At 39.7% G+C, this 15015-nt stretch overlaps 1 protein-coding gene across 1 annotated transcript in view; it reads right to left on the bottom strand.

Annotated features, from left to right (window-relative positions):
• The window catches only part of LOC116332088 (supervillin-like), a 71713-nt gene that overhangs the window by 4953 nt on the left and 51745 nt on the right, over positions 1 to 15015 (bottom strand). The window contains exons 22-42 of the mRNA XM_031754947.2: positions 14035 to 14091; positions 12183 to 12260; positions 11555 to 11702; positions 11172 to 11267; positions 10409 to 10489; positions 10064 to 10241; positions 9797 to 9975; positions 9337 to 9492; positions 8048 to 8184; positions 6932 to 7079; positions 6693 to 6838; positions 5288 to 5463; positions 4979 to 5126; positions 4387 to 4666; positions 3964 to 4115; positions 3592 to 3697; positions 2940 to 3147; positions 2721 to 2854; positions 1431 to 1586; positions 280 to 423; positions 29 to 150 (exon numbers count right to left, since the gene is read on the bottom strand). Of these exons, the coding sequence (XP_031610807.2) occupies positions 29 to 150; positions 280 to 423; positions 1431 to 1586; positions 2721 to 2854; positions 2940 to 3147; positions 3592 to 3697; positions 3964 to 4115; positions 4387 to 4666; positions 4979 to 5126; positions 5288 to 5463; positions 6693 to 6838; positions 6932 to 7079; positions 8048 to 8184; positions 9337 to 9492; positions 9797 to 9975; positions 10064 to 10241; positions 10409 to 10489; positions 11172 to 11267; positions 11555 to 11702; positions 12183 to 12260; positions 14035 to 14091 (3030 nt within the window). The remainder of the gene's footprint in view (positions 1 to 28; positions 151 to 279; positions 424 to 1430; positions 1587 to 2720; positions 2855 to 2939; positions 3148 to 3591; positions 3698 to 3963; positions 4116 to 4386; positions 4667 to 4978; positions 5127 to 5287; positions 5464 to 6692; positions 6839 to 6931; positions 7080 to 8047; positions 8185 to 9336; positions 9493 to 9796; positions 9976 to 10063; positions 10242 to 10408; positions 10490 to 11171; positions 11268 to 11554; positions 11703 to 12182; positions 12261 to 14034; positions 14092 to 15015) is intronic.

Below are 15015 nucleotides of genomic sequence, written 5' to 3'. Positions count from 1 at the left end.
GTATAGGATAACAATATGTCTTGCTCACTTTCTCTGTAATCTCAGCCACGTCCTCTCTGTGCTCCCAGCTGGGAAACATGTTGGTGAAGGTGAGCGGCTCCAGGCCGGCGTGGATCAGGTATGACTTCTGAGGCTTCTTCTCGTTCCTCTCTGCAGGAGAAAATCAGCACAAGGTTCTCATTAAATCACACATTAACCTTTTCCTAATGTTTTTCTTTTCTGCTTTTAACGTTTCTGGGGAAAAAAATCCTATTATAAATAGTTGGATGTTTGCCTCACGTTTGCAGTACTGCAGCACAGTCTCCATCGCGCACTTCCTGTCTGCATCCCAGCGGATATGAGCAGAGCCAGTCCTCTCGCTGTCCTGAGGCCACCAGCCCTGCCACAGGTAAACCTCATGGAAGTTATCCACCAGGAACAAAGCTGTGCCGGAGACATAAGATACAGTAAGAAATATGCGGTGTAATCTGCATACTGTATGTTCTGGATTTGTAGTTACGCATCTACATTTAAAGTGTTTTTTTTTTCTCCCCCAAATGATCCTTTAAGTCTGTGCAAGCATCAGTGTGAGGATAAAAAAGACAATGAGATTTGAAAGTGTGTCTTTCATTTTGCAAAAAATCGGTTCCTAAGTAACATCTCTTCATCTTGTTTTTGCAAGGATGTGAGAAAGAGATGTTGGGATGAAGCTATTTTTATATCCTCACTCTCTCTGGCACAATCTTGGACAGATACAACTGATCTCATTCTAAAACACCTCTAACTGATGTAAATAAATAATGTATTAAAGAGGAGCGATTGAATCATCCTGACGTGTTCTACAGGTTCAGGTTGTAGAAATGTACATAGGTGTATATTTTACTCAAATGACACAAGATGAAACTAAATGAAAAGAAAAACAACCTTTGAGCTGAGATGATGAATATGAATACTCTTGCACATTAGAGCTCCCACAGTACAGTTTATGCATGTATTTTGTCTACAAATAATTCAACATAATTAAAATAAAACTGTTTTCATAACAGCTCAGCTGCTCATTTTATTCCCCAGCAGTCAATAAAAACATTGGTCTTCATTCACAAACAGTGCGTTCTCACAAATCTGTTCTTAACTGTGCAGACGAACGAATGACGCACAAACCCTGAATCGTCCAAAAAAAGAACAGTAATAAATTGTGGAAATGAATAAAGAATTAAAGCATGGCTGTTTTACAAAACATAAATGCAACAAGACGCTGAAAACATTCAGAGATTTTGGTCCATATTGATAATGACAGCATCACACAGTCGCTATAGATTTTAAATGAGGTGGATGGTATGTCTAAAACACTCCTGTTTCCTCACTCAAAGCTCATGGAGCTAGGATGGGTGGAAGCCTGAATTAGAAGAATGTAAATCCCCACCCGCAAAATGTTTGTGTTTCAGCCTCACCAGGTTGAGGTGCGTTGTACAGATCTTCCTGCAGGAAGGGCAGCGAGCTGACCAGGTCTGGAGCTCTGGACGGGTGGAAAAACTCATTTGCTACAAAATCTCCAGATGTGCTGCTCAGCTGGAAGAGCCGTGGGGTGAAATTGAATTTTCCTGGATCTGACAAACAACAAGATACATCATCCTTCCTCAGATGATGACCAGTGTAGCTTTTGAGAGCTTTAGACTACAACTCATGATTTAATATTTTGTTAAACATTGAAAAAAAAATCAAACCTGTTATTTCTGATTTAATTTATATATTTTTGACAAACAATTGTTGTTATTGTTAATTCCTAAAAAAAGAAAAAGTACTGCAGTTTGTGAAATACTCTAAAATCTTATATTGTAGAGTAAAGGTCTTTACACTAAAACAGTCTTTCCCAAATTCAAGAATCCTGTGACCTCTTTAAAAACCAAAAAATCCCATGAAGCCCACCCAATCTTAAATCTTCTATTCAAAACACAAGAGAGAGTGATGTATCTCTTTGAATGTTTTAATACTAAAAAAACAAAAAACACAGGCTGTTGACTGTGAACTGCTAATGCTACCCAGTCGCATAGTCACACTGGCCTCATGTGCTATGGCCAATGTGTGACCCACATGGCACTGGGACACAAAATCCAATGCATAAGCATAAAATTTAGGTCAGAGTAATATTCGCAATAACACAAACGAACTGTCTTTTATTACCAGTTTTGATTCACTTTTTATATAAACGAATATAAATATGTAACTGTACATACTTGTGAGCAATTTCAAACCGAATTTCTGTTAATATTGTGGAGCACCTGCAATACACAGCCCACAATTTGGGACTCACTGCCCTACAGTAAAAATCACATTGAGGCTTGAGTTGGTTATAAATAAAATAAAATTGAACTAAATTGTTATTAAGCCATCATAGGGGCTTTTAAAAAGGTTAAAATTTGACCTACAGATAATATATCAATGCACTTTATTGTGAAATGTACAAGAATGCAAAAGAGCAATTTTACTGTATGGTAGTAAAAGCAAGCACGCTGTATGAATTTTATTGTATGTACTGAATTCATAATGTGAGCTAAATGAGATATTTTTAACTTTACTAGAAATGATATCAGTTATAATTACAGTTACTGCTGCAGCAGCGTGGCAATGGTAGTAACAGTGATGGTAGGAAACAACAATGGTGTTATAACAATTCATTGTTAAGGAAATTTCAAACAAGCCGAGTCTATGGTGTCAACATATAAAAACACTGTTTCCTGTACCTTGAAGCATGCAGTCATAGGCTTTCCTGTCTTTTCTCCCCAGAGCCTCCCAGAAGCCTGGAGGCTCCACCCCCTCATCGCACTCATGGATGGTCACTTTGCTGCTGCTGTGGAGACCTGCTTCCAGAGGACATCTGAAAGCAGCAAAGAGAGAAATGATATTCAAATCTCAGATGAGAGTGTAAAATGAGGAAACACTCTGTCTTTATAAACACTCACTGCTCCTTTATCTTAAGAGCGGCCGTGTTTCCAACACTGCGGGTGTGCAGCTGCGTTTTGCAGCCGTGCCACAGGTAGATGATGGCCTTGTTGATGTTGAGCAGGATCATGGAGGCTCTGGAGCGAAGGCTGCTGCAGTGACAAGCCACCTCCAGCAGGTGGCCCTCCACCGGCACTTCACCACGCACACAGTAAAGACGCCACTCACCTGATTAGAGCAGGTAAGCGTGAGTGACAGGAAGTTTTTATCCTTAATCCTTAATCAGCAATCCAACATAAATCATATTATAACAACAACAATTTATTTTCTTTATTTAATACCAGCTGTTTTTTTTTTAAACGCAAAATTCAAATTAATTGATGATTTAAACAGAAACCTTTTTAGATAAAACTATAATAATGATGTTAAATGGCTGGAAAAGACATGGAAAGATTCAGCAGTATTTTTCTACTCTTTTTTTTCTAAATCGAGCCAGAAACTAAAAAAAATATCCAGGACAAATCAGATATACTTCAAATACGTCTTCATCATTAACACTTTGAGGAGTCACTGTGTCTGGTTCAGAAAACTGTCAGGGCCCTTAACTGGAAATCTGCAACTGTGATATATAAAAGTAAATAGAATGAAAAACGGAAATGTCCAAATATTTACTCTGAGTGTTCTCCTCCTCCTCCTCCCTTTTGCCAGCATGGACGATCATTCCTCCATTGAAGCACTGCAGGAAACATGCCGGCTCCTTTCCTTGCTGCACCTGCACCTGTAACACACAGTGGCCAAATTACTCTGTTGAAGTCAAGATTACAAAATGTATGCACTGTCCATCTTTCTGTACGTGTGCACGTTGTAAAGAGAACATTGTGCAAAACTTTCATTCTTAGCCATCTTAATGCCGTCGGCATCTCCCGTGATGCACGATTCAATGGAAGCGGTCTAGTGTGTTACTTCAGTAACATTTCTTTACACCATGCTTCACTGCAGAGCTGATAATATGTTTTTAAACACTGACTGCCTTGTCTCTTTTACCTGTGCCCCTCTCTCTTCGTCCAGCTCCACCGTCATCAGTGCTGATGTCCCTTTCTCACTGACAGTGGAGTGTCGCCCCTGCCAGAAGAAGTAGCAGCATTTCTCTTTCCCGGGCCCGCTGCTCCTTGCCTCTGGGTTCTGCCTCCGACCAACTAGGACCAAAATACAGAAACAGACAACAAAAGGATCAATAAACCACTCTGAAACTGCTCTTTTCACTACACAACAAAAAACCTTTACGTCTTTTTGAGTGACGTGGCGTTGTAATGAATTATCAGAGCTTACGTCTTGTAATTTGCCCTGCTGAATGTCAATTTGTTTCTGACACATTAAATTCACCTACCTGTTTGTGTGCCATAAAGCACACAAATGCAAAATGTCAAGTAAATCATTTTTACCATGTCAGAATATGACTAGACCAACCTGAGGTGCTGACCATGTACTTCCACTTGACCACATATGCGTCCCCCTCGTGGAACTGCCCTATGCTCTGGCGTGGCAGACGGCTGTAATCAAACTCCAGGATGTGCCAAACGTCCACAGAAACTGTGACGATCTCCTGAGTCCTCATGGAGTCCTCTGATTCCACTGGACCGTGGCCACGCCCGACATTCACCCCATCCAAAATCATGGAAACTGATGACTGCAGGACAGGCAGCATTAGGGCAGCATCGTAAGGCCGGCACTCTCGCCTTGGAGCCTCCTGGGAGAAAGATTACAGACAGGATTAGAATCAAATGAAATGTTAAGATGTGATAGTGAAAACTCAGCCAACAGACAAAATAAGGCACTTTGACACACACGCTTCATGCAGCATCTAACCAAAGGCATATGCGCTCTAATTCTTGGTCCCAGTGTGTAATAAACTGTTCCTGATAAAATGAATTGAGCCTGACTGAGGCAGCCCAACAAATAAACAGATGGGGAGATAAAGTCGATATATGAGGCTTCTCTGATGTGGATAATCTGTGGAATAAAGCTATTTATCCTCATACAACAAGAGCCTGATTTGCACCTTCTGCTCAGGTACAAGCTCGCAGCCTTCCTTTGGCGTTGGGGACTTTACTTCAGTCCAATCCATGAACTTCTCCTTGAATAAGATTGTCTCATTGTGCTCTGTCAGCCTGCCGAATATTGCCCAGTCGGGACGGCCCTGGCCCTTCCTGTGGAGAAGAGCGTGGTTAACAAAGAGACGTTAAAGTTCATGAAATCAAAAACCTTTCAAAAACTAAGAAATAAAGTTGATCATTTTTGAACACTAAGCTGTTTTGTTGTTTGATTAAGGCCAGAAGTAAAAATGTGAAGCAGCCATGTGTATTCTCACCTGGGTATGAGTTTGTTGCAGCCTCCGGGGTCCAGAGGGTTCACGTCACAGCACGTGTAGTCAAACATCCCGTTCCACAGGTGTTTAGCCAGCTGGAAGGCCACCTTCCTTTGGGCCAGAGTCACCTCTTTACCGTGCCACACATACACCTCACTGCCAAAATCAAACACCAAAACCTGCAGCACACAAAGCACAGACACCCAGTTAGCACTGCTTAAAGCTTAATAAACCCCCTTCAAGTTACATACGGACAAAATCATCTATATTATACACAATAACACATGTAGTGTTGTTATATAAATCCCAGAAATAAGAAGTAAAATACAAAAAACTCAAAACAACAATCACTACAAACATGTTGTGTCAACCTCAGGACCTAAAAAGAATTAAGGTTGTTTCCTAAAGTGATTCTGTCCTCACAGAGTACCACTTTAAAAAGCAACACTTCAGAGAAATATGTTTACAACTTGACACAAGGAACAGTTCTGGTCTGAAGCTAATTTCCCCTTTATAACATGATTATGGCAGATTTGTCTTATACATAACTTACCACAGTAAATTATAGTTTAAAGTTTGCATTTTTAGGAGCACGTCTGCTTTGACTGACAGTCACGGAACTGGATTTCTCATATGAATTTGCAGCTTTATTCCCTTTTTTAAGCATTTTAATGGAAAAATTATATGATTATATGGTCTGCTGTTTGCTATAGACCAAGAATGTCAAACTCATTTTATATCATACAGCCCACTTTGATCTTAAGTTAGAGTCTTTGACCTTATGTTTGACACTCAAGTCCGTGCATCACTTTAGTGACTGAAACTCTAGCCCTTTGTATGTTACTTGGTGCAGATTTGAAGGTGTCTTTGCAGTATACAGTCTATGCATGCAGCTTGCTAACTAAGCGTAAGCTGACAGCTTGACGGTCTCCAAAAATAGTCCTTTCTAGCTCCAGAAAGTTAGCATGGGTTCAGTCCCTGTTCTTTAAATTCAGGGCAGTGAATCTCCAGCTTCTTTTTATTTTGAATCTCATATAAAGTTTGCATCAGAAATTCTTTCTCTGATCCACCACCACCACCATCTAGACTCCAGAGAGTCCATTCATTATCTTTGACCTTCATCTATAGCTCTGCTTCTCATTTTTTTAGAATAAACTCTCATTTCTTCCATGTAATATTTCTCTTCTGAAATACAGTGGTTTGCATTCTCGTGTGGCACAGGTGACAGAAATGCTGAAAAGTGTCCCATTCACATGCAAACCAAAAATAAAGCTAAACTGCACCAGTGATGAAATCCTATTTCCTCTCCGTTCATGAAATCTTTCCAAGTTCAGAAAAAGGAAACGTGAAATTCTGCTAAAAAATGAAAAGCAGCTATCAAAATTATAATGAGGCTTTTATATATCACCTCCTTGGATGTCAGGAGGGAGCTGCGTGGGACCTTCCCCCACTCATCATCATCAGGAACCAGCTTATCATCCTGCAGTCTGAAAATACAGTTGGTTTCCACGATGGCATTCTCAAACTGCTCGTCCTCCTCTGGTGGACCCGCCGCTACAATTAAACATAGTAACCAAAAATGTTAAGATATTATCAACACAAGTGTGTGCAGTGGTTCAAACGCACAGACAAAAGCTTATGTCTTACACTGATATGCCATCTGTCCACCGAGGACTGTCCAGAACTCCTGAGTATCTGGACTCTGTGGGTTCACCCCTTCTTCGATGGTCTGCACCTGGTTCGCCCTGCAGCCCATGTCCTTATTTGTCTGGATGAACGTGGCCAAATCGTTTGCCTGCATTCAAGAAATAAGAATAATCCTCTTATCAGCCATTAAATATGATAGATTTCAGTTTCATGGGCTAGATTCTGTGTGAATCTGCATGCATAGAAGTAAACATGGAGGCCAATGAAGTGTAAGCAGATGACAAAGAGGAAACTTCTTAATTCTATGTGTGGATGTGGAATCTGAGCCTGGAGCAGTGTGGATGTGACATGAATGGTTTCCCTGAAAGAGTTTTCCAAACTTTTAGGATGTGGAGACTCACTTTTAACTACTACTGTCAGCATCTCTTAACTTAACGAGGCTCTAGTAAAGAGACACAAAGTTCAGCTCGCTCATCTCCCCGAGACCGAGTTGAGTGATCTTGGTGACGACTGGAGTGGTGTAAATTTTGGGTTACTGCTCAAACTGAGGTCAAATGAAGTGAAATAAAAATCAGACCAGTATCTAACTTAGTAACACATACAGAAGCTGTGTCAATGATAATAAAAAAAAGAATAGATATGTGATTTGCTGTTTAAACTGACAAGAACAAAGTAGATCTGAGTCGCATATAAAGAAAAATAAAGAGTAAATATAGCCATATCCTCACCATGATGTTGATGTAGCCATTAATACCCCTCAAAAGTAAGAGGTGAAACTTCATAAGAATGTCAAATATTAAAGACAACAAAAAAAGTCATACTAAAGAGATTTGGCCGACTGTTTCTAGGCTCTTCGTGCATAAAATCACAATAAAGTTTGTAAAGATCACAGAGAAGGAAAACAAATGTTTATTAAAAACTGTCTAGACAGACGTCCTTTGGGAAAATGGAGAGGCTGAAAATGTGTTTGACGAGGAGCACAGATGGGCATATGTGCCAGTGGGTGTGTGCGCAGAGAATGAAAATCAGAGGTTAAATAATCAATGAACCATCTTTTTCAAACACCAGTATGGCTACTGTAGCTCTGACCACACCAGACAGAGTGGTAACACTCACCTTCGCCTTCTCAATAACGTTTGAGAACTCTCCCATCCAAACAAAGCAGTGCTCTGGAGTGACCAACAGGAAACAATCCCCGCTGTTCAGAGACGACGCTCTGGGCTCCACTAGTCTGGTCTGAACATGACGACGACCTGCAAGAAATATGAAGCCACTTTAATTAATTTTCTCCATAGATTTATCATAGATATTATGCTTGAGTCAAAACTTGTGTAGCGCCTTTAAGTATTTTACAAGGACAGATGGATAAAACGACAATTTGAGTGACCCTTGTTTTCTTATTGGTGGATTTTCACAGGAGCAAAAGCCTGACTACACATTGAGATGACCAAATCAACATCTGAAAAACAGACTTATTATTCACAGATAGCTCTGTTGATGTATCATCATTAAAATGCAGATTACAGCCTTAAAAAATATTCTGTTTTTTATACGTGAATTTCCCCTTTTATTTGTTGCTGTACATGCAAAACTCAAATTTTATAATAATTGTAATATTTATTCATTATTCGGGGCATGGCTACTTTTGACTTTCTTGAGGCTACCAACCTAGGCGCCTACAGCAAGATGTCTGCTTGGCTTCACCTCAATCACTGTTCAAATCACTGAACTGGATACTGTGAAACATTAAAATTAGGGGTGTGGTTGCCACAGCAGGTGGTGGTGCTGACACAGCTGATAGCTATCTGCTAATTTAACCCTCTCAGTATCTTTTGAAGCCTTATTAATGCAATTACATTCAATTGCTGAAATTGCAGAGTTCTCAAGGAAAGCCTAATTTTATTAGGCTGCTACTCACCACTAATTAGCAGATTCCATGTTTGTGACATGCAGCTACACAGTTTATGGATGCAGTTTATGATGCAACAATATGACTTTCATATAGAACACTAACTGCAGTATGAACCTAAACATTAACAGCCAGTTTCTGAAAACTAAAGGTAGTTTTGGCTGTCAATTTTTTCCCCAAGCAGAGGGCTTCCCGTATTTGATATGGCACAGCTGTTACACCAGATGCATCTCTCCCATTTACTCAGATTTGGGATCAGCACAAGGCTGGGTTTGTGTCTCCTCCTGATCTTAAACTGGGTAAAGCAAATGTGTTAACCACTACACCACGGTGCCACTAGACCTAGTTTTAGACTAAAGGAAGAATGAATGAAGCTCTCATTTAAAAGGTTCTAGTCCAAGATTAGGTTTATTCCATGTCTGGGAGCTGGAAATGACGCAGCGTTAAACAATGGTAGACAGGTTAAGACAAACACACAATATAAGCGAGTTTTCACCTTTGATCTGCATCAGCATGATGTTCTTGTACGGCACAGCGCTGTTGTTAGACATCTGCTCTGAGACGTTGACACTGCGCAGACTCACATTGCTGAAGTTTTCTTTACTGGCCAGACCTGCCAGAGCAGCCTCGGAGTATTCTGAGGTTTTATTCACTGAAATGAGAAAAATACACACTTTATAAAAACAATACAGGCCTACTGGGCTAAAAATTAATAAATAAATAACATAACTGCTTCATTAAACATTAAAGTAACAAAATCCCTGCAGAAGAAATTTCTGTATAAGTGGGTCACGCTAATTTGCAGAGGCTAAAAATGGATGTAGTTTTGTTGGCTCCAAACAACAATAATCTTTTAAATTTTGCTGTTGTTGCTTTTTTTTATTACAAACAATAACAGAGGGGCTCTATTAAGTCTTCTGTACTACAATCTCCTAAACACAGAGTAATGTTCTTACTCTGCGTCTTCTCGGATTTCATTCTCTTGCTTTCCAACTGTGCCACGTTAAGTCGCTGCTCTGTGTACTCATGTCGGATGTCCTCTCGAGCTGCCAGCATCTTCAGAGGGTTTTTAGATGACTGAACATTTCTAGAAGGACGAACTGAGCGCTTGTGCTGCACCATGGCTGAAGTCAGCCTAGTCAGGAAGAAAAAATGAGTATGAGTACAATGGAAAATAATTATCAAGAGGCCGATGATGTATAATTAGAAGCTTTTTTTCTTACTTGGGAGCCTGGGAGCCAAATATGCTGTCAAAATCCTCACTGATGTCAATCCTGGTGGGCATGCGTGGAAATTCAGCGACACGCCTGTAAAACTTGGAGAAGATCTCGTCATCCAGCTTCATCACTTCCTTCACGGCCTTCTCAGTCACTGTTATAGTGGTTTCCTGCAAACCTGCCACTGAAAAAAAACCAGTTTAAAATAATAAGGAATGCAATCTATACAGATTCTTTGAAGGTAACACCGCAGAGTAAGGTGTTGATATTTTTGGGGGACTGACACTAAAAATGCTTTTAAAATGAAATATATTCCTAAGCTGAGGTCAAAGTCACTGCGGATGTACATACCTTTGCTATTCAGGCGCCCCAAGAAGCTCTCCAACTTGTCAAGCTTCTTATCTGACTCCATTTCCGGCCTCGCCTCAATTTCTGGAAGACATAATTCAAGTTTTAAAACAACAGCTGTGATTAAGATTGAGGTGCTCTCATTACATTCCTTTCTATCCCTGTATTTTTTCTGGTCTGCCTTTACATTATTCACAGTTCAAAATGATCCTTATTTATCATGCACTGGGCCTTGGCATAGTCTCTTAGTTCTCCCTCTGTTTTCAAGCTGTTTTAGCATCTCTCCTTTTAAGCCAACGCTCTTCTCCTATTTCCATACAAAAATTGTGAACAGTAGGTAGGTGAGGCTGTTGTGTTCACAGGATTACCAGCTCTCACTGATATCTGGACAAATAGCAGACCTAGAATAGTCTAAAGCTTCTGTCTCATACTTGTACATAAACTGGCCTACTTATTTGAAACTTTGGCCATATTCAATATGAGGATCCGCAATTTTTTTTAAGTTATATTTGACAGAAAATAAAGAAAAACATATCAGGACCAATTAAAATTTTCTTAAAGTAATTAAATTAAACACACAAGTTCATCCAGCTTTTTTGTGTTTTGTGCCATTATTACAGTTTTTAAGTTATTAGCTATTATTTTTTTATGAACTTTATGAATTATTTTTAAATCCATCAGCTTCTGTAAAGTGCAAACTAGTTTTTTAAAAGCTCTGACAGCGATTTCTCTGGGGTGACAGTGATGACTTGCAAATCTATCTCACCCTCTTGTGGTTTGTTGACAGCTGGCGTGGTGCTCTTCAGCTTGGTGGAGACAGGCGACAGTATTGGGCTGATAACGGAGGAGGAGGCTGCCAGGCCTGCAGACACATAGACACAAATTTAGAGCAAGCAACATAACTACTACATGAACCTGCTCACAATAAGGTCTTTGGATTTTTCTTTAATGCCTATGAAAAAAAGACTCCGCATTTGGCATTTTTGGCACCGGAAGTGCATCTCTACATTTCGACAGCCAGTGTCACCAACTAAGTCAATGCAGATTTGTAAATAGCACTAGAGTCCAAATACATCAATTTTTTGGGTGTCTACTGTTGCTTCAAAGTCTTGTTCTGTAGCATTTTTAAACACCACCCCAGGCACCCACCTTTCTTGACCATACGTGCAGCCACCGTGTACTGGGTGGAGTCATTAGCTGCTCCTTTGCCCTTTGCCTTCCAAGCATCCTCACGAGTTGAAATCATCTGCTTCCTCTCCTCAATGGTCATCTGGGCTTCAATTTCCTCCCCCGTCTTCTGCACAGACATGTCAAATTATCAGATTATGAATGATTATTAGGTTAAAATGTCAAGCCCTGCATGAAAAGCAATCGTCTCTACACAATAACTGTTAGTCTTCAATTCAATGTATTTCCCATCATGTGGGACTTGTTTTTAATAAGATTAAAACTTAACACAAATACATGGAAGAACTGCATCACCTCTGTAGCTCCAATTCACTGCTTTGTTCCCAAAGGCTCAATTATTCATGTAGTAACAGTATCAAACCAAGCAGTTATAAAAAGATTGGATGCATTCGAGCATGCTGGGTGCATTGCTATATATAGTCTACTGTATTCCTCAGTGGAAGTGATGGCTGTACACTCGTGTTGGCGTAACCAAATCAATTTCAATAACGCAGAAAGTGCTCAACACATGAGTAGCTGCAGACCAAGCAAGAACAATAAGACTCCAGTACATGCTGCCTGTTCCAGCATGCTAGGCACATGACCTTACCTGACTATGATGGTCAATATACTGACACTTTTGGCCAAGGGAGATAGGAGGAGAAAAGGTAGAGGAGAAGACAGGCTCCTGAGGATGTAGTAGTGGGTGGAAAATTGAAAGACAGGAAAGAAAACGAGGGAAAAACGATGAACACAGAGGATGACAAACGATGGATGCAAAGGAAAGAAGACCAAGGCCAGAAATCAGGAATGCAGCTTGACTATTAAACAGTAAACATGACGCTAATTTAATTTTACCTTTAAAACATGCTGGTTTTAAATATTCATTATTCATTTAAGAAATGACAAAAGCCTTTCAAAAGTAGTAAGGAAGTTTCACTGTCTCTAAATAAAACACTCAAAAATAAAGAATGCACTTACTTTTATTAAAGGTTGCCGAATACGTTAATGTTTACTGTTAGTAACAAGGCAGCAAATTGCAAAAGTCATTTCGCCCAGGAGAAAATTACATTACCTGTGCAATGAAAACGTAAAACTTAAAGGAACCCCGTCTCTTTCAAACTTGTGGGTCTTAACATGCCAAAAATGTCCTTTTAGTCTGCTGTCTGTCTCTGTTGCCTGTTCACACTGTCAAACATGTGCGGCATATTTTTACTGGCTAAAAGTTGAAAATATTTAACACATATTTTGATCTGCAATGTAAACTGGTTGCACTCCATATTAGAAGCATCATAAAATGTTAAAGTGCTGCTTTTGGTTGCAATTTCCAGTAAAAAGTAAACACGTAGAGAAAGAGGGAGGAAAGTGCTTGTGCACAAAGACAAAGCAGTCGATGCATTTAGTCAACTAAAAGATCTGCTGATCATAAAACAAACACTGTGTCTACATTTTTCTCGCATAAGGAGTCTAACAGGCCTCGGACAGCGACCAAAAATAGATGCTGTCTTGCTGCTGCTGCTGCTGCTGCATCTGTACTGCAGCACTTTCTTTTGTTTGTCTAAGGTGTTTAATGTGTGTAACAGCGATTTCTTTATTGTTAAATGTTGTTATACTTGTTTGACGGTTGCCACAAGACACAAATAGAATTTCCAAAAGGGCAACAAACATTAAATACAAATTATCGCTAATGGAATCGATCAAGAAAATCAGAATATATAAAACTGCCGTCTTCTAGATCGGCAAAGAGGAGCTATGCTGCACAAACAGATATTTCCGTATTCTCTTCATATCGCCTCTGTGAACATCATCATTGTGATATACAGTTTGACTAACGCCATTATGTTTTACTCTTTGCTTTCCTTGTTAAACTATTTTCAGGTTTAAATAAAAAAGGCTGTAAAAAAGGCTGAATATCAAACATGTCCATGTCATAGAAGGAACCAAAAATTGCAACCAAACACTACAATCTTAACAACAGTGGTGGCCTACGAGTTGCGGGAATTATTTTTAAATTTTGCAACAAAATACAAAACTATAAAAGACATTAACAGTGTATTTTATTTCAGACTTAAAAAATATAATAAGCCACATATCTTCATACCAGGGTTCGTTAAATATAATATATTGGCCTTTAAATCAGTTTCTTAGCCAACCTGTGGGGATATGACTTTTGCAAAGTGAACTCGTGATGGCTCATCAAATGCTACAGTATTTCTGAGCATGAGCACTTTACTTAAGAAGCGCTTAATTAAAATATTTAGAGCCCTAATGAGTTTATACAATCTAGTATTAAGACCATGTGTTAAACATTAAATATTAGATGTTGTTTTTCTAACGACCATCGGAGCATCCACAGACCAGCAGATTCAGGAAAAGCAACAAGCAGCCTCACACAACATCCAAACAAAACTGTGACAGGAAAACAGAGATTCCACGCCAAGCTAATCACCAACAGGTCTTACCCACAGCTGTTCAGACACAGACAGAGAGGAGGAGTCCTGAACAACCACCCCTTCCTCCTGAGGGGTTAAACACAGGGGAAGTACACGTCAGAGTGAGGGGGGGCTACTGCTATTGTTGCTAATGGGTTTTAGGGGTGAGATCGCCTTGAGGATTAGCATCCAGCGTTTAAGCAGGCGGTTTCCCCTCACAGAATACTAATGTTGAGTGTACGAGCTGCAGGAAAGGAGTCCTTTAAAGTGCCCTAGTCCCAAATCCCAAAATTAGAACTTCTTTGAGCTTATAAATGTCTTTCTAGCTGCTGTTTAAGCCAACAGAGATGCATAAATATTAATAAGAGATTCCCAAAATAACTCTTTCTGTCAGATAAGCTTTCAAGTATTACCTCTCGAGGTTTAAGTCAAACTTAGCCTGAAGCTTCCCCGATTGTGTTAAAATTCATTTGTAATACCCCAGACTGCTAATTCTACAAGCAGAACGAGGCGGATGATTTAGTGTTTGCTGTCTGAGGGCTGGATGCCACGCTGGTCGGACACCACTGCGCTCAAACAACAGATGGGCTAAAGGGAATGAAATGAAAAGGAGTACTTAACTGAAAGAGAGGGGGGCAGAAGCTGGCATGGTAACGATGAAGGATAGGGAGGGAAATGAGGCACTGGTGTTTACTATGTTTAACCAAAACTGTTAGAGCAAAGGCTCTGTAAAAATATACCTGAAGCAAAACGGAAAGTGGATATAACACTTTTCTGAAACAGTGGATTAAATGTATTCCTATTAATTTGGTTTCATTTGTATTGGTCATGTCATGATATTTAAGACAAATGTTGTTTTACAACCACAATCTGCTGGAACCCAAGCTAGAAACCTGTGCCCACTTTACTGAAATCTCCAGGAAGTTTAATCCAAGTGGAGAATGACCTGCCAGTCATATTTGAGCACACACAGTTTTATTCACAGCGATGTAGAAACCACAAACATTTATG

The sequence above is a fragment of the Oreochromis aureus genome, linkage group 18, assembly GCF_013358895.1.
Source record: "Oreochromis aureus strain Israel breed Guangdong linkage group 18, ZZ_aureus, whole genome shotgun sequence".
Classification (NCBI taxonomy): Eukaryota; Metazoa; Chordata; class Actinopteri; order Cichliformes; family Cichlidae; genus Oreochromis; species Oreochromis aureus.
This window is presented reverse-complemented; position numbering and strand designations above follow the sequence as displayed.